Source organism: Meriones unguiculatus, chromosome 11 (genome assembly GCF_030254825.1).
Source record: "Meriones unguiculatus strain TT.TT164.6M chromosome 11, Bangor_MerUng_6.1, whole genome shotgun sequence".
Taxonomy (NCBI): Eukaryota; Metazoa; Chordata; class Mammalia; order Rodentia; family Muridae; genus Meriones; species Meriones unguiculatus.
Window position 1 is genome coordinate 33,569,942 of NC_083359.1, and position 19,869 is coordinate 33,589,810.

At 43.8% G+C, this 19,869-nt stretch overlaps 1 protein-coding gene across 15 annotated transcripts in view; it reads left to right on the forward strand.

Moving 5' to 3' along the window:
- Positions 1-19,869, forward strand: part of Tenm2 (teneurin transmembrane protein 2) — a 1,501,569-nt gene that overhangs the window by 1,368,150 nt on the left and 113,550 nt on the right. For 10 of the 15 annotated variants that reach the window (XM_060363849.1, XM_060363848.1, XM_060363851.1 and 7 more), the window contains 3 exons: positions 1,491-1,685; positions 6,760-6,960; positions 8,695-8,907. In XM_060363849.1, coding sequence (XP_060219832.1) covers positions 1,491-1,685; positions 6,760-6,960; positions 8,695-8,907 — 609 coding nt within the window. The remainder of the gene's footprint in view (positions 1-1,490; positions 1,686-6,759; positions 6,961-8,694; positions 8,908-19,869) is intronic. The other 5 variants (XM_060363852.1, XM_060363854.1, XM_060363850.1 and 2 more) reach the window with 4 other exon arrangements.

Below are 19,869 nucleotides of genomic sequence, written 5' to 3' on the forward strand. Positions count from 1 at the left end.
TCCCTAGATGCTTCATAAGGATAAGAATTTTGGAAATAATATCCCCAACACTTTCAACAACTACCCTCTTGTAAAGTATTTGGGAAGATAATAGCTCATCAATCACATGCCAACTGTCGAGATGTTTTATTTCAAATAAGTTTGAAATTGAGGGGAAAATTCATTGTGTTTGCAACATGAGGCCTATTTAAGGTACTGCTCTTTCTCCGTCTTTTGTAAGTACTCTTTGGTGCTTTCCCATAAATCCTTGGATAGCAAGGATGTAGGACAAGTTTTTACCCAAGCCAGTCAACAGTACACAACTCAGCACTGACAGGAAATCATCTTTGGCAAGCACTGTGCCTGTTCTCCAGAGGCTTACTGTGTCCCTGGGAAGTCAGACAATCACAGAGGGAAGATAATTGCTGTACCATGGCCACAGAAGGGAAGAACAGAGCAGGATGAGCAATGAACTAAGATGTAATCTGACTGAATGTTCGCTGTGCTCTGGAATGGTGAGGTCCCCTAGTTTTGTATATATGCTCCGTCCGTGAAGAATTCTCAGAATCTGGACTTAAAATCACAGACACCAGCAACAGACACTGAAATACCTACATGGGTCATATCTGAAGGTCTCTTTCTGAATGCCTGTGCCATAAGTGGAGCAGCCAGAGAAACATTCCATTTAGAAGGCCAATTGGAAATGCAGATTTATTGCAAATCATTGATGATGTGGGAAGTCTAAAGCCTGAAGGAGCCCTCTAAAATCCTCTTGTAAATAAACTCTGAAAGTGGGAAGCAGTTAAGGCCAACTCAAACCAGAGGTAATGGCATCCCAGACAATCCCCATAGTTTTCAACATTCATCCCATAAGCAAAGGCAAGAGGTGGGGAATGCTCCAGATGGCCTGCCTTGCTCCTTCTCTTGTTTTCCTAATAAGCCAGGCTTGTTTTATCTTTGTAATTTAATGTATGCGTTCTTCTTCGAATAGATACACTTGTTTTTTCATGGTATAGGGAACAGAGGTAGAGAGAGATTCATTGGCTCAAATGCGTCCAGAAGAGGAGTCAGCTTACCTGAGAATAAAATAATGAGTAAAATGTACCCACACTCCTGGTACCAATGGCATGTATATCAGTTTGGCTTTCTTAAGAACATAGCTGTAGAGTTTATTAACCTGGGTTCCTGCTTGGGAGCCTTGTAACAACAAAATGATAACATCACCAGTCTAAGCCTCCAGTGCATGGGGGAATCCTGATCATAGCTGCCCCTCACAGGGTGGTTCTGATTGTTAAGTCAGGAAATGCAGAATGCATACTTTCCTATGCCTGGTCATGCATGAGTAGGAGCCACTGAGAGCAATGGCTTTTTTTTTTTTTCTTTTTTTGCATTTTGTACTTACAGGTGACTGTGCACCTCTGTGGCTAAGATCTGAGCCTACAGGGTTGTGTGCAAAGCCATTGTACCATACAGACACTCCCTTGTGACCTGGTGTTCTCTTTGATTTTCAGCTGCCTGCCCCGTCCTGTGCAGCGGGAACGGACAGTATTCCAAAGGAACATGCCAGTGCTACAGTGGCTGGAAAGGTGCTGAGTGTGATGTGCCTATGAACCAGTGCATTGATCCTTCCTGCAGTGGCCACGGCTCCTGCATTGATGGGAACTGCGTGTGTGCTGCTGGCTACAAGGGCGAGCACTGTGAGGAAGGTAAGCAGGGAACGTCAGTCAGCAGGTCAGCTGCAGGGGAGGTGTGCTGGGCTTGATCTTGGCGGGAGAACCCAGGAGTGGAGTCCCTGGGTTGCAAAGAAAACTTCACTCAGCTTTTTGCACCCTACACTTCAAACCCTGGGCTTTGGTAAACTTCTCTAGTTGTGGAATAGGAAAGGCCAGTGGAGATGGTTCTGGAAACAATGTTTTTGTTTTATCCTGATTTACTGACATTTGCTACTTTTCTTTTGTTCCTTGTGTTTTCTCTGGTCTGTCTGTCTGTCTTAATGTCTGTATGTATTCTCTTTCCTGTACTCTTCCTCCTCCTTGCCTTCCCTCTCCCTCCCAGATCTTTTTGAAAAACGTGTGTGTGTGTGTGTGTGTGTGTGTGTGTGTGTGTGTGTGTGTGTGTGTGTGTCAGAGCAGTGCTTCTCTTCTTTGTCCACATAGGTCCTGGGGGTTAAACTTAGGTCATCAACCTTGGTATTAAGCAACCTGCTATGCCATCTTGCCAGGCCACCTGTCCCAGACCTAATTCCCTCTTTTCTTCTGCTTCATTTAAAGTCCTCTAGTTGAGAATTTCTGGAACTGTCTAGAGAAAAGAAACAAGAATTCCTAAGCCTGGTCCTCGCCCTCAAAGCTGGCTTCTTGCTGCTTTTATGATTTGGTTTCTCTCTTCTTGGTAATCTGAGGCCCATGCACAGCTCTGTAAATATTTCAACAAAACCTCCTATCCTCAGAGAGCAGGCAGGCTTGAAAGACTATAGATATGTGGGTCATTTTGAGACCCCACCTACAGCAAATCAGAGGAACAAAGCTGTGCAGTGAGGGCCCAGGACTTGCTGCCACCCTAACCAATCATTGCAGCCCCCCTCACCCCCTCACCACAGAGTCATGGCAGTGCCTTCCTTATCCTGAGCTATACCCTGGCAGCTTCCCTTGTAAAAATCCCCCATTTCATTGTGGGGATTTTTACAACTGTGGCCTCAAAAGAATCAGTTTCTGTGACATTTTTCTTGCACAACTTTTCAATATATCAGTAATAATATCCTTAATGTCACCTAGAAAGTCTGACCCTGGGGACCTCCCCTTCCTCTATTTGCTATACTTTTTTTTTCTCTATTATGAAAAGAAGCTTCCCCCTGTGTATGTGTGGGGGTTTTTTGTTGTTGTTGTTGTTGTTGTTGTTAGTTTGTTTGTTTGTTTTTATCATATAACCAAATTGGGTGTTGGGGTGAAGGAAACGATGATTTAATAACCCTGCTGGAAAGGTTGAAGTTCCTGAAGACAAATGGATTACAGGAAAAGCTGCATTTGCTGACAACATGGGAGAGGTCAGGAATATGACAGGAAACGTTAAAACAGCCTTCTGCATACACTGCTGGGTAGTGGCAAAGTACAGGGACAAGGTGTTGCCAGTCTTTGGGCATTGTTTTTTTCTCTCCAGGAAAGACGTTGTATGAATAGAATGTCAAGTACTTCCTCAACTTCCTTACACTCCCAGGTAGTCTTGTGTAAATGTTCAGAACCAATCAACCATACAATGAAACAAGTAAGCTTCATGGAGTGTTGTAGAAGGATGTAATCTCTCCTATTGCTCTCTGCTACCTCCAAAAATGAACAGAGGTGATGCATACAGTTTTCAAAAGAGGGAAAGGAATCAGAACATCTGAATCAGCACTTTTTCTTCCATTTTGCTTTTTTCATTTCTGATGTTCATCACAGTCATAACATTCAAATGTTTTACCCGAAATGGCCATAGCAATGAAAGCAATAGCTGCCATCCTCCTTTTTTTTGCTGCATAAACATTGTTGTGCTATTAACAAATTTGTATGAGAAAACGAAAAGACGTCTTCCTGAGATACATCATAATGATGTCTGGGGAAGCAGGAAGGAGATGAGAGGGGAACTGACAGGTTAGTTTAAGTTGGCCATGTTTTCGTGTCAGTTTCATGGTTGACTCATTTTTCAATGACATTTAACTTCATAAATGTAATTCATGATTCTTTGGGGGTTCGTGGTACATATTGTTTGTAAAACTCTTTTGACCTCCTTTTCTATCCTTGGGGATAGAAATGTCACTCACAATCCCTTTTGTCAAATATACAGAGGACCCCAGACCAAATGAGTTCTAGTGCTTTCAGCTTCCAGGAGCTAGTGTTTCAAGGGACAGGATACTTAACTGAGCAAGGCCAATGTCCTCCTTTTAACTGTTTCTATTTATAAAGCTTCGTAAAAGCACAGAGCCTCTCCTGCCAGATAAAGACTCTAAAAACATGGCAGAAGACCATCTGATGGAATTGGAACCAAATTTAAAATTCATAGTAAAACCATTCCCCTTAAAATTTGAATTTGGTTATTCCATCAGCCACTGTAATTACAGAGCACAGAGGGCATATTTACTGATACTACTGACCAGAGAAAATGTTGGCTCATATATTTAGATACTATAAATGGCCTTTTTGATGACATTCTAGTACTGGAGTAATAAATCTCCGTGATTTCCCTCCTTTCTTCTTACCATAATTCAGGACAGAGAAAGGAGCTAATATATCTGGCAGAAAAATCTCCTTTCCCTCTCTTTCTCTCTCTCTCTCTCTCTCTCTCTCTGTGTGCCTCTTCTTTTCCCTCTCTCCGTCTTTCTCTCCCTTGCTGTGTCAATGTGTGTGTGCATACATCTGTTATTATCTCTTATGTTTTATTATTTTATCCATTCAAGAAAATATTATGATACATTTTATAAATCTTTTGTCTGTTGGTAACTCACCAAATACTTAAAATTGTTAATTATAGTCTGAGAGCATTTTTAGGAAATAATACACAGTATTTGTGAGTATTTTGACTTTGCTTTAAATGGGGATAGGAGAAGAATATGAACATGATTGGTTCTGGATGAATAAGTTCATCTATTGCCAACACTAAAAGCATATTATTTCCAAAAGCAAAAAATAGCATCAGCTAGACATGGTGGTACATACCTGAAATACCAGCACCTGGGAGGCTAAAAAAAGAAAGATCATGAGTTTTAGGCTAGCCTGGGGTACATAATGAGTTCTAGGCTTGCCTTTAATCATAGCAAAACCCTGTATTGAAGAGTAGGAAGGGGGGGGATGGTGCCATACACTGTGAATATCACATAACTCCTTCATAAATGTTTTACCTATTTAAACCCCATTTCAAAATTATATACAGATATGCTCCACCCCACTGTGTGGAGCCAATTTGAAGGTATCAAAGGGTGTGCATCACCCAGAGTTCAGTTCCCCCAGCCATACTGGATCCCATTCTAAAGCGACCATAACAGTTTGAAGTACTATTATGAGCATCCATAGGTAATAATAAATAACTAAACTTCACCTTTCTGGGGGAAGAAAAAGTCACTGTTTTCCCCATGGCTCAAACAATTTGGAACTGTCTTCCATAAATGAGATCTTCCTAAAAATATCCAAATGGAATTTTCTTCATACTGAATTTTTTTTGCCTTAAGAGAAGGATCATTTTAGAGAGCTTTGTGGAACATTGTGATTTCTAATAAACGTATAGTCCTTAGGTCTGATGCCATCAGGACTACCGAATTTATGACACAGACCTTTTCAATAATGTCATATCTAGACATGTCAATATATTCTCAATATTAAAACTTATAGGATCATCCTCTTGTACGTAAATAAGAAAGAAAGAAGGCACCAAACATGAATGGTAGTGGACGAGCTCCTAACTAGAGGGACTCTAAAAAGTGACCATCTCATGACTAAGGGACCGAAGTCTTGCAAATTTCCATCTTGACATTAGGCAAGGAGAGATGACAAAAATATCCTCTGAGGATTTGAACCACAAAGTGACACAAATACACATAAAGATTAAATTATTCTCAGAATGGCCCAAAAAGGTTACAAGTGAAGAATTTAAAGAAGCCTCCAATTGACTGTGTCTCACCAGGAGATGACAGAAGGGACACTTCTGTGTGGGCCAACAGGCCTGATTTCAAATGATAAAAAAAAACTCTGTCTCTCTCAAATAAGAATACAACAGTTCCACACTTTTCTGTCCCACAAGGCAACAACTGAGCCCTCTGCAAAAGTCCCATTCCCGGTCCTAACCCGTGTTACACCAAGCTCACTTTTCCACATACCATAGAAACCTTCCCTAGGACTCTCTGAGGAAACCAGTCTGCCTGCTGAAAGACCTGTCTATCTAGAATGCAAACTGGATAGACCTTTAAGCTGTGACATCCCCGTAGTAAAGCTTCTATCCTCACTAACTGCCCCTAGCAGGTCGCCCTTGCTTTGACTTGATTCAGTCCCAATCTCACTCGGATCTTGAGGACAGCCAAGGAATCAGACCGTGAAACACACAGGGACAATAATGCGTGGAATCTACTATTAACTTGCCCAGTAGGCAGTCTTAGGGAGGGCCATCGTCATGGCTGAGAACACTGGCCCATCCATACTACTCTGGACCCCGAGTGGGAAGGCTATTCTCTGATCAGTTACATGCCCAACTTTCACCTCTTGCACTCTGCACCCTCACTTCTCCCTCAATAGGTGTGTGCTCAGAGAGAAAAACTAATTTTAAACTTAGCCTAAGTGAAACTTAATTAGGAAAGTGACTCATTTAAGAGTTTCATGGGTTTTCTTTTTAATCTTTCGTTCCCTTTCTGAAATCAGGGACTCATGAGGTTAGAATGAGCCTCTCTGCTTTCTTTTAGAGAGAAGGCAATCAGGCTTGGCCATACATGCAGAAGACACCACATGTATTCCCTGATCCTGCTGTGGATCAGTCAAGGTTGAAGGTTGGAAAGTACAGCATACAGGAAGTGGGACGGCACACCTTTCTATCTGTGAAGAGTCTGTAGCCGGCTCTTGCTAACTGTGCCTGAGGAATTCCCTTGGTTCTCTTGTGTCCTCTTTACATTTTGAGACTTGGTATTCTAATACATAAAAGCCACTTTTTATGGCTGCCAAGAGACCACTTGAGGAATACCTAGGTACTTCCATTTGCTTGTGTGGGTAGGAGTCAGTGCCTTGGTGGCCCGTTCTTCATGAATGACCAGTGTTTCTCTTCTTGTTGCAGTGGATTGCTTGGATCCCACCTGCTCCAGCCATGGCGTCTGTGTGAACGGAGAGTGTCTATGCAGCCCTGGCTGGGGAGGTCTCAACTGTGAGCTGGCGAGGGTCCAGTGCCCAGACCAGTGCAGTGGGCATGGCACTTACCTCCCTGACTCCGGCCTCTGCAGCTGTGACCCGAATTGGATGGGTCCCGACTGCTCAGTTGGTAAGCCAAGAGATCCTCTCCTCACATTCCCAGACTTGAACCTTGTGTTTCATCCCATTCTGGGTGGATGGAGATCTCGCCTTTATACTCAAGCTTGGGATAAGAGGGACTTTGATCAGACCTATGGTAGCTTTCTCATTCTTATCTCCTGGAGTTTGTGGTTTTGGGGAATGAAAAGAAAAATCAAATGATTGTGTTGGTTCCTGTCCCTCTTTGGTTCCATCACCACAAATGGATGACGGGCCCAGGGGGGACACTTCTATTTGTTTTATAGGTTTTCTTATGTACACTCCCTAAAGGTAGCAGAAAACAAAACAGAACAATTCAGTCCCAGACAAACAGAATAGAATGTCCTATAAAACAGAAAAGAGGCTCCCTCGGGGTGTCGTGTGAACATGTTATAAAGCTCTGCAGTTCTCCAGTGACAGGAAAATAATGAAGTTACGCTGTATACTTTATTTTCCTAAAATTAAGAGTATGTGTCTTACTTCCCAAGTGACCTCAAAAAAAAAAATTGGAACAGTTCAACAGTTCAAGCCGGTCCCAACCTTCCCAAGAAAGGTTCTGCTCGCTGACGAGTGCCTATCCAAGCAAGCCATCATCATGTCGCCCCCTTCCTTGGGGTGCTGAGACAGCTGTCAGATTGCCATGGCAATCAGAAAGGGAAGAGATGTGAAGCTTTGCCTACAATGGGGAAAGTAATGAACCTTTCATTGCAAAAAGAAAAGGAAAGGAGTCAGCCCACTCACCCCTGGCTTCATCTGCTGGTGGTCCTGGCAAAGTTCTGCAGAGGAGGGTGGGAGGGGGCGCAGAGCCCTGGATGGCCCCAAGTCCCAACCGTCCTGCAGACATGGTGTGACTTTGAGCAAGTCACTTGTCCATCCCAGTGTGGTTTCCCCTCCCCTGGCATGACGAGCCATGCCTCCCTCAGTGGGCTGTTGTAAGGATGAATGTCTGGCACGTGCTTGTCCTCGCGTGATAGGTTTGGAACGCCAGAGTGAATATATCTGTCTGTCTGTCTCCTCTCCATCTCCCCCCACATAAGACTTTGAGCTCCTTTGAGAAAGAGGCTGTGCAAGTACAGCACAATTCAGAGCGCTCATCTTTGCCGTCGAGTGCTGATCTGGGGAACATACGGGTCTGCAGGCGCTGTGAGGATGGAACAGCAGGGACCCCGGCAGGCTTCAGTGGCTTGGTCAGTTCAGGCTCTCCATGAGGAAGAACCCCAGCTGAACAGGGAGTCAGGATCCACCAGCTAGTTCTTTCGCAGGAGGTGTACCTCCCAGTCAGCTTTGCCAAACGGGAGCCACGGCCTGACCTCCTCTCAGATGGTCTCAGCATCCACAAGAGCTGTTGTCACACTCCAGTGTATACCCAAATCACCCAGCAGACTTGTTAAAATGAATTGGTGAGCCCAGCCCCCCGACGACACATCTCACTGATCCAACCTGGGCACAAGAATTTGCATCTCTTTACATTGATAACAAGTTTCCCTGGTGATGGTGTTGCTGCTGGCCTGAGAGCCACAGGTTGAGGACCACTGTTCTAGGGGAAAGAAAAAAAAAAATAATAAGGTAGCAAAATTACTACCCAACCAGCGGAGAGACCAGCCTGCAAAGACACTATGGCTGCTGGGCCTTGGGGCCAGCTCTGGAGCCATGTGTGTGGTCTGGCTTCCATGAAGGACTTTCACCCCGCTGTGGTGTTGAGCTGTAATCATTGTTTTTCTTCCAGAAGTGTGCTCAGTAGACTGTGGCACTCACGGCGTCTGCATCGGGGGAGCCTGCCGCTGTGAAGAGGGCTGGACAGGCGCGGCTTGTGACCAGCGCGTGTGCCACCCCCGCTGCATTGAGCACGGGACCTGTAAAGATGGCAAATGTGAATGCCGAGAGGGCTGGAATGGTGAACACTGCACCATTGGTAGGCAAACGGCAGGCACCGAAACAGGCACATATTGCTTTATTTTCATAAATCGTAGATCGATAGTGACGGTCGCGCATTGCAACTGGCTGTTCCCTCAGGGACACGTGCCCTCCAACATCCCGCCGCCCCTCCAAATCTTCGTGGGGTCAGGGAAAGGGGAAGGCGAGGTTCCAGCATTGGAAAAGCCTTTCCCTTCTTTGCAGGATTCGCATTTTGGGGTGGAAAGAAACCCAATCGGATAATAAACCCTATCCAAAGCGCTTATCTTGGGGAGGGAGCAATGCACATGCATGGGAAATTGTCAGTGGCTGCAGCTGCCAAGCATCCCGCTATCACTGTGCCCTTATCCCCTCTCTTTCTCTCTCTTTCTCTCTCTCTCTCTCTCTGGCCGGATCCCTGGATCCCCAGTGCCAGTAACAACGTAACCCTGTTGTGAAGTAGGCTTGGTGTTCACTAGCCATCCAGGTCCTCTGGCTAGCCAGGCACAGCTGCCATATATCCAAGCACCCTCTTGCACACTTGGCCTGGTGGTTGATGCCTGAGCCTCCCCAGCATTCCTGATATACATGGTTCCACCTCTGGTCCCACTTCGTTCTTCACTCAGCTCCCGCTCGGATATAAATTTCTTGATCTAGAATATCTGTAAGCCAGGCATAGAAGGGCGCTCCTTTAATCCCAGCACCCGGGATTCCTGAGGCCAGCCTGCTCTACAGAGCGAGTTTCAGCACAGCCAGGGCTACACAGAGAGATCCTATCCCAACCACCCCCCAAATTCTTCTTAGATCTGTTCTCTGTTAAGAAGTGATCGTTTTAAGGACCAGCATAGAGGTGTACTCTTATCAACCCATCATTTAAGAGCCTGGAATAGGAGAATCTTCAGTTTGAGGTCAATTTGGACTATATACCATGACCCCAAAACAAAACATATACCCCAAAATAATAAATAATGGTTTTGAAGTTTCTTCATTCAAGGTTTTAGAGGTTTTTGCGGGGGAGAGAGTGGTTGTTTGGGGTTTTTGGGGGGGTGGTTTTTGTCATTTTGTGTTTATTTTACCATTGTTTTTGCCCAGACAAAGCTGAGGAGGCTCTAAATGTGTAAACTGTCTCTTTGATGGAGGACTGGAAGCCAATGCTTTTTTTCTCAGATAGTTAGAATTACAAGGCAATCCACCCAACCATTTTTATTTTTTCCTCCAGTTTTTGCTCTTGTTGCTTGTAAAAGTCTGTCGTAGGACTCTTCCAACCAGGCTTCATAACTTACGAGCTTGCACAGACCCTTCAAGGGAGTTTCCAGCCAAGCAACTGCCTTCCCACTTCAAGTTACCTTTGAATCTAGCCATAAGTTTGTATTCCTGTCCTCTGTCCTTGCCCCAAAATCCAAATTATAGCTTGGCCATGAGAGAGAGAGAGAGAGAGAGAGAGAGAGAGAGAGAGAGAGAGGATCATGCACAGGGCTGACTGATGAGGTCAGACTCAGTTTCCCATGCTGTTCATTTGGGCAGTTAAGCAGAGGTGAAGAGAACTGACTCTGCATTCCATCTCCCTCCGTTCTATCTAATTGGCCATCTGAGGGGCAGCATGTCAATCAGGGCCATGACTATCTCACGGGGACCCTGCTGGGACAGTCTGTTGGCAGTGAATTGTTATTGCAATCTCTCAATGGTGCTCCAGGTCCTGCAACCCCTGCAGCTGCTCTCATCTCAGCTCCCTGCAGAGGCTGAGGGATAATTCGCCAGACTTTCAGGGGAGGGATGTGCACAGCCCAAGACCAAGACAGTCCTTACAGTGGCTTCCACTCTTCCAGGATTTTTTATGTACTTCTGCATGCTTGGTGTGGTTTAAAAAAAAAAAATTCTCCCCAACCCCAAATCTCTGTTGTCCCTATTGGGCCCCTCCAGAAGCTCTTGCCAATCAACACCCATAAGGTAGATAATCCCATAAATAATCCCATCATCTCTCAACTCACATACTTCAACTACAGCTCTCCCTTTTCCTCTCTGAGAAGTAAAGGGCAGGGATAGTGTCTCCAGACAGAAGCCTATTGGCTCTGACTCCTGCTACAACCTTTTTTTTTTTTTGGTCTATAAGTAGTTCACAAGAGGGAAGTACAGGTAGACCCAGGGCAAGTGTTGGCCAAAAGGATAAACCTGGCCTGCTGCCAGGTTATTCTATTGCTTGCTAGCAAAGAACTGTTTCTGACAGTTTTTAAGCCTTGATAGAAATCCAAAAAAGAAAAAAAAAGGTTTCTGACATTTGACAATTCTATGAAATTTAAATTTCATGTCCATACATAGAGCATCGGCACAGGACAACCATGCCAGTTCCTTGGCATCTTGTCAGGTGCTAGCTACACCTCAGCATTGAGTAATCACAATAGAGGATAAAAGCCCCATGAAGCCAATTGTTATATGGCCTTTTGAAGAAAAAAAGAATGTGACTGAACTCTAGATGAGAAAATTGTCTAAGTCTAGATGAAGAGGGAGATAAAAAGAAAGGCAGATGGGTGTACCCATGAGGAAGAGATACCAACTGTGGCTTGACAGATCTTAGGGCCAAAGAAAAAGAGAGAGGATGGACAGAGTAGGTGTGAGGGAAGACCAGAAACATGAGCCGAGATGTCTCCGGGGCCTTTGAACAAGAAATGGACCAATGATGGCTTTGATCTCAGTAGAGGACAGTGAGGTTGTGGCCAGCGGGAAAGCCCAGGCACTTCAGTCAAGCAGGCCCCAACTGCACTTCAGTCAAGCAGGTACAATGACCTGGCAAAGGGTGCCTCTGCTTCTTGAAACATTCAGCTTAAGTTTCACATCTCTGGGATCTGACATCCATGAGCTCTTGAGGGACGTCGGTAAGGAGCCAATTTAGATGCCATATGAAGAATGGAGCGGTGCTGGTCCTGGAAAGCCCCCTGGTTCAGAGTTAGAAAGGCTCTTCTATGGAAGCTGTTAAGGCTGCAATTGCCAACACTTTTTTTCTCGGGAGAAATTAGGGCTCCTCAGCTTTGTTAATAGGAACTGTGCTGTCTCTTCCTTGTTTTCTTCTCTGTGTTTTCTTAAAAAAAACAACAAATGTCCCTTAGTTGGTGAGAGTCACTGCCGGAAAGCTGGGGAGAGGAACATCCATGCCATAATTGTTTCTCAAGCCTTCCAGCTCCTGGCCCCTGGAGCTGCTTCATGGAGTTTTAGTCTTTTAGTTTGAACAGACACCCCTGTCATTTCATTTTAAAGTAAATGCCACAATTTACAAGCCCAGAATCAGCTCTCCTCCTCAGGGAGACTGACAGTCAGAGGAAAGAGAAGAACTTAGGTCCTTTACACCCAAAAGCCTCAAATGCTATGTTTTGAAGATAGAAAATAAATAAGAATGAAATGGCACTAGTCAATAAACAATGGGGTAAGGCAGGATGATGGGTGGCTGGCGTTGGGCACTTGGGTTGTCTGCAGCCTGTTTTCAGAAGGTCACAGAGAGGTGGTTTCAGGGGAGTCCTTGCAAATAGTCAACTGAACAATTCACACCAGCCTTATAGGTTGCATTTATTGTACTGGGGCAACTAGGGAGGGAAGAAAAGGAAGAAACGCTGAAAGTTCAGATTTCCAAAAGTATTCAAGTAGAAGCTTAAGGGTCTCTCCATATTTGGTCAAATGCATTTCCAAAATTTGTAACCAAATTATTTTTATTGCTACAGACTTGAATAGAAGGTGTAATGTGTCCTGTTAACTGTAAAAGCTAAATTATCTGCCCAACAATGATCTTATGTTCACTCCTAACAAGTTAAATATAAGGTCTGACTGAAATCTATAGAACTGCATAGATAAGAATAGACTTTGAATCTAAATCACCACACTTGGTGTATATCTTTGGAATATATTAGCATTATTTGGGTAAGGTGCAGTTTATTTCCTATGAATAAATCAGGAGGCATATTGTGTGGTTAGAAGAGGTTTATTCCTTAAATGTGATATTAAAATGGATTTCTGTTCCTATAAACTGCCACCTGCCTGTCACCTTCCACCACCCCTTATTAATGTGAAGGATTTAACATAAGAGGGCCATCCAATGGCTATCTCACCGCAGCTTGGTGGAACTAGAGAAATTTTATTAGGTCAAATCACTTGAACTGTAGTAAACCCACAGATGCATTTCTTATCTAATAAAAAGGTGACTTGGGTGTTAGTGTGTTTGACTGGCAGAATAGTCGAGAAAATTCAAGAAGACACCATCCTTCCGATTACCAGGGAAATAAGGGCAGTTTTCTGTGGATGGGGCACTGTTGTGATCTCCATCCTTGCCAAGGAACAAAGTGACAATCTAGGGACTCGGTCTACCAACACTGATGCTTTCCAAACCCAGTGAGCTGCTCAGGATCTGGGGAGTGAGGAGCGTGTGCAGTAGTTATTGCAACTTGTGTGTTTTACCTCTGTGGTCCTGACCTCTGATCACGTTTCAGAATCGTGACAACTTGATTCTTAGGGCCACGTGGGGCTGAGTGACCTAGCAGGTGCCACATGTCAGAAGAGTTTTCTTTCCATCTATTGCACTGGGCCCTTCTATTTTTCCTCTTTAATTGGTTGGGGAGAGAAAAGGTTTCTTGAGATGTTAATAAGGATAATGAATCTTTACCCAAGGTAAAACCATCCAGGCGACAATGAGATGTGCTGATTAAGTGATTGTCATCAGAAGGAGACAGGGTCACAGTCCGGGAGGGAGAAAGCCTCAGGACAATACAGGGAACACAAGTAGAGGAAAGCAGCTGTTAAAATTAGCCAGCCTCACATAAAAGGCGGCTGCATCTTGTTCCACCTTGCATCCAAGTGAGGGAAACTGATGTAGCCATTACCCTCCCCTTTTATACAGCTACTGTCCTTTAACATTCGTGCTTCTGTGACTATAGTGAGCTCAAGTTGAGATGACTCTAGTCTCTGTGGAGCCATCCTCACCACCATGTCCATGAAAGCAACCCATGCTCTGATTGGTTAAATAATGAAATCCTCCAGGTGTTCTGACAGAACTGTTTTCAGAATAGTTGTTGTTGCCATCTTCCTCCTACTCTTCCCCCTTCTTCCTGTAAAAACCTGAACTTTTAAACCTTTTACTGTTATAGGGGAACTTTCAAAACAGTAATTTCTCCCCACAAAATGGTCAAGTATGAGCCATCTACTGCACATTAGGAATGTCCCATGCCCACACATTCTCTTTGACTCTGGATCTTGAAGTATATCAGTGTTTTTTTTATGCAAACCCAGAATAAGAAGGATGGGTCAGGAAAGGAAGGGACATATTTTTAAGTCACTGTGGAAAAATAAAATAACAAGAAATAACTGCTTTATAAATGATGAAATTCTCATCACTGACAGCATTTGCTTCCTTGTCCCAGCTATTAAAGAAGGGCTTTGAACACCAGTTGGAAAATAGACACAATGGACATAAACTTTGTCCTGATGTGATGACCTGGTATTCTAGAGCTCCAGCAAAAAAAACATTTCTGAAAGGGCTTCCTATGCAATCTAGTACTATCTGTCCATGACATGACCTCTTGTCAAGAAGAGAGGAGGGGAAGGATTCTGGGGAACTCAGAATCCTCTGTTACCACCTCCTCAAAGTTTCAGAGGAAGTGGTCAGTATGTCAGCCCATAGCCTGTAGTGGCAGAGACAGGTCCATCAAAAATAGTGTGTATCTCTTAATAATGGGGACATGATCCAAGAGCTGAATGGTTAGATGGTTCTGTCATTTCATGACAGAGCTCTTGTGGAAACTTCGCTGATCTAGGTCATCCATTCAATGTGACCTCCTAATGGAACTGAGAGCTATGGGAAAACGTAGGTATTGCTGCTGACAAAATCTTGTTTATAGTGAACAGTTTTAGTAAATGGGGACATGCTCCACAATCACAAAAATGTAGAGAGTAAATATGTAAGCCAGTAATGACGGCGTTTGTTACCAAGGATTATGTACTATTCAAAATCGTATAAGTTATACTTCTCTTCCATTGACAGAACAGGGTGTTGCTTACCATAGTGTCACCAAACATGATTCGTGAACATCTGTGATGTCATTGAGTGAGAAGAAAGATGTAGCTCTATTATAATCTATAGAACCATCATCATATATATGGTCTCTTGTTAAACAAAAGTTCACTCTGTCACTGACGAAAGGTACAAGACTTCACACAGATAAAGAACTGAATATGGTTCACCATTCTCAAGGCATAAGCCCATGCGGGAGAGCCACCAGCAGGAAGACTGCACACCCGAAAGCAAACACATATCAGATCTATTGAAAAGGTAGAAGAAACTGTCCTGGCATGTGCTGGATACTCAGCAGTTGAGTGTTGACAGAGAATCGAGTCCACCATTCATGGATCTGTCAACATGTACACTAATGACGTTACCTCTGTGCTAACATCTCAAGGCTTTGAAAGGAAGAGAAAGATAGCCCCAGTGAATTTAATTTCTTAGGATACTTATGATAGATGACTTTCTCATCACTCAGTGTCTCATTCCTTCTGGCATCATGGATGATGCATTGGCCAGTGGAGGGGGACATCTGAATTCTAGGCTTGACTTCAACAAACATAGTCCACGCACCCTAGAATATGTCACCAATAGTCCCTAATCTCAATTTTTAAATGCAGGAAATGTTGGTATTAGACAATGTACTTGCTTCCTAGGGCACTGTATCAAAACAGAAGATGCTGTCCATGGGATGCAAATGTACTTTGTTGGACAGTTATATGAAACTCTTAAGAGTAAGTCTCAGGAAAATATAACTACCACATCAAACCCCTGATTACATGGGTGTTATTGCTTAGGGTTGTGCTGATAGTAGGTAGCAATATTAGGCCTGAGTAAATTTAAAGAAAAATATTAAGTAAATAACAGTGCAGATATTGCAAATATCGCAAATGCACTGTGTGATTGACTGACTTTAGAACACACTTGAATGAGATGATCTCTAAGGACCTGTTCATTTCCAGAGTTTATTGCATGTGATGCAGGCTTGTGTAAATGGGCCTCTCAAAAGCTATCAAGTCCTTTTCTCTGCTTTTCAGTGCATATTCCCATAACATACACTAAAGACCTTACATTAAAGGATCAGACACAAGGAGGGTTGCCCTGCTGATGCCTTGCAATTGAATCATGGAGATTAGAAAAGGTGCTTTTTCTTAACAGCCCTTTGTTCATCTGCTCCCCCTGGTTCCTCTTTATACCCAGTTTACCTGGTTCCATAGTTTACCTGGGTATAAAGAGGATCTTTGTGGGTGGTGGAATGTCTCCTTGCTTACCCTGAGAAGTTATCCCCACTTCATCAATTTATATGTATATTTTATTAGAAAATAGCAAAGGGAAAGTCTATCTGTCTCCCTCCACTTCCCCTGGATTGGGAGAAATGCAAGCTTACCAAGGAAGTGCTATAGGACACAGCTTTTGTGTAGGTCTGCCTAAACTCAAATCTTGGCAGCTCTTCTAACTTTTATGTGCTTCTGTTTCACTGTCTGCATGATGGGGATTGCTAAATAATACAGCCTTCCTTCTGCTGGATGAAAATCACGCCTGGCACTGTGCTCAGCCTGATGCTAGGGCCCTGTGCACATGAGCTAAAGTTGCTATGACTGCCACTATTACCTAGCACCTATGCAACAGAAATTGAAGGGCAAGGAAGGATTCTGATCCTCCCATCTTTATCCACTCTCCCACAAATATGCCTCCTAATCCATCAAGCACTTAGTGGCATATCATAGCCAGCACCACCTCCATCCATTCTCCAAACAAGGGTTTTCTCTGCACCTCATTCTCATAGCAAACCAGGGATTTCATCTCTCGGCTGGAATTGAACTTATTCATCTTATCAAATAGTCCAGGTCTACATGGAATCAAGTATTTATGTTAATAGAACCAGGTTGTAAAATTGGGGTTTGCTACTTCGGGACAAAAGTTCTCAGAACTCTGAGACAGGTGTTCCCAGAGAATCAAGTAGCCTGTGAATTTATTTCAGTTCTGGGATTAACTCTTATAATAAGTATCTTTGAAAAGAAGAAACTTGTTTGAGGCATAATTTAGAAATTGTTACTCCTGAACAGAAGAATATTCTGTTCTTTGAGACCAGTGTCTCTCTAACTGGAGACCACAGAGGTGCCATTGAGTATGGCAGGGTGGCACGGTCTGCATTTAGAAGTCTAATCAGCTGGGGCTTGCTCAGTGGCAGGATACTTGCCTAATATGCCTGAAACCCAGGACCTGATTCCCAGCATTGTGGGAGAAAAAAAAAATTTTTTTTAAAGGAAGGGAACTTTCTTCTTCGTGGAAGAAGCCACGAGTCAGCCTTGCTTAGGACATACCTCAGTCTCTCTTTTGTGTATTCCCCCCTCATCCCTCACAACTCGTAGCACAATTTTACTCGCTCTGGCTTTGCACATCAAGAGTAATCCAGGAGTCCCAGTTTGCACTCCACCAAATAACAAGTATGCCCTCTAGAGAGAGCAGAACTCATTGATTCTCTGTCCCCACGCAACCTGATAAGCGTCACAATTACCCTCCTCCCTAACTCACTGCAGTCTCCTGACTCCTTGGAGCATGACCCATGTGTAACATCTGGGGAATCTCTGTAGTTCCTTGGCTCATCTCCTGAGTTATCAGAAGGAAATCCCAGATGTTCATGTCAGAAACAGATTTTACACTTCCTCCCAAGTTGCTTGTCTGATGGTATTCAGTCTCAAGCAACCCTTTTTCTTCATAGCATTCTATTTCATAAGCTGTGTTTAAAGCAATTGCCTTCACACATATATTCACTTACCAAATAATGGGTTTCATCGGGACATTTGAAAATATTGTAATGGGGCCAGACAATGGCTCTCAGCATTTTAGAGCATGTACTGCCAGAACACCCAAATCTGTTTCCCGGCATTCGTGTCATATGGTTCACATCCTCCTGTAACTCCAGGTCCAGAGAGATCTGATACATGTAGTTTTTAAGGGTACAAACACTCACATGTACATATGCCCCCCCATACATATAATTAATAAAAATGAATATTATTTTAAAGATCATCTTTGTTGCCTTTGGGAAATAGAGTGCCACCATCTTGAACACATACCAGTCAAGACTGTGATATATTTGCCTCCATCTTTTCTATCACGTGCTTCTGTGGACTGTTGTGAACAGAGCTGCAGGAGTCACCCATACCACAGGCAAGCCTGGAGGGTTTTCGTTCGTGAATTTTGCAGCTGGGCAAAATTTTAAGTATTTCATCATAAACAGTCTCAAGATAATTAGAATGGATTAAATTACAAGAGAAAATTCATTTAGTTAATCTTTCTTCTAATTAAAAGAAATGCATAGTTTAAGTAAAGTGTTTGTTTAAAAACACACACATACACACATACGCGTGCACACACACATATACGCTTTTCATTGTAATCAGGGAGAGAGGCCTGTTTGGTCCTTGGTGATAGGACAAGGCATATGCAGCATAATTAAAAGCTACCAGGCAACGTTTCTCTGATTATTAAATCCCTGAGGAGGAAGTCCAGACCCCACCCCCAGCAGTAATGGAAGAACTCTCCAGACAGCCTTCACCCTGGTCCATAGGGGCATTGCCTTCTTTCTGTGTTCAGCTCACTAAAGATGCAGTTGACTCCCTGGGTCAACAAGTATAAAGTACAATGGTCAGTGTAGCAGAGGTTGACATACTTTGCCAAGTGAGCTGGAATGATAGTCAAAACAAGGCTGGTGGTGACAGGAAAACTTTTCAGAGATGGAACCCTTGGTCCTTCTTAAGTTCATTACAAGACCAATAGACCCAAGATGTCCAAATCCCATAAACCTACTTCATACAGTAGGCACAATCTACATCAGTTACATCACCCATCCAAGCTCACAAGTCATCCCAGCTGCAAAGTTTGCTTCCTACTGATGCCGCCAGGGGTTTCTGATGTTCCAGGGGAGTCACATGCATGTAGCTAACCTTTTCAGATTGTTCAAGTGTGGCCCCTCCATAGTAACCAGTTGCCTGCAATATCCTCTTCCAAGAAATCATACAGCACTGCCTCCCAGGCTCCGGGAGGCCGGTTATCTTCACTCCCAGCCACACCCTTAGAGCCCACTGAGAACTCTTATTGCCCCTACACAGTAAACGCTCTTCAACCTTAGCAGCTGACCCCTAAGTTCCTCTGAGAGAATAGTCCTTCGTTTCTGCCTTAGATCTGGCTGATTTCCTGGAACAACAAATACCAAGTGCAAATTACATCTCTCCTGTGTCTCAGGTTTCGTACCGGGCTAGGGGTAGAACAAACAGCATGGAGTCCTAGTTATATCCCAACTCCAGTCATCTTCAGACGTGTCCCAGGACCAAAAAGGACAGCGAAAGAAGCTCACAAATTCTTTAAACACAGCCAGTCTCTGAGTGCCAGTTTAGACTCAGCCAAGAACCTCACCCCATTGCAACGTCTCTTCAGTTCAGTGAATGGTTGTGTCTATTCTCAGCAAGGAAAACTGCCTATGAACGTGTCCCTGGGGTCTCTTTTTCATTCTAAACACAGTTGGAAAGGGGTGGAGAAGCACCTATACCCACCTACTAGACCCTAAGTTCTGAGCAGTTTCTGGACATGTCTTTGATGCTACCGATCCTACCACGCCTCGGGCCTAGCACTATGCATTCCCTAAATGCCATTCTAAGGAAGGACAGGCTAACTAATACATTAAACACACACACACACACACACACACACACACACACACACACATACACACACAAGTTCCATATAAGTACTGTCTTCGAGAATCTGAAGAGCTAAGACTCCCTAGCTTAGCAGTAGCAAAGCTAGTCACATTGGTGATGAAGTTGGTTAAAGCTTGGCCCGGGAGGTCATCTGTCTAAAGCTGTATGCAAGTGACGGGCTCTGATAAGTGTGAATTGCATTTCTTTATTTTTTGAAATTATGTTTTAACTTCAAAAGGGATTGCCAGACAGCCCTGAGTAGGTGTCTAGA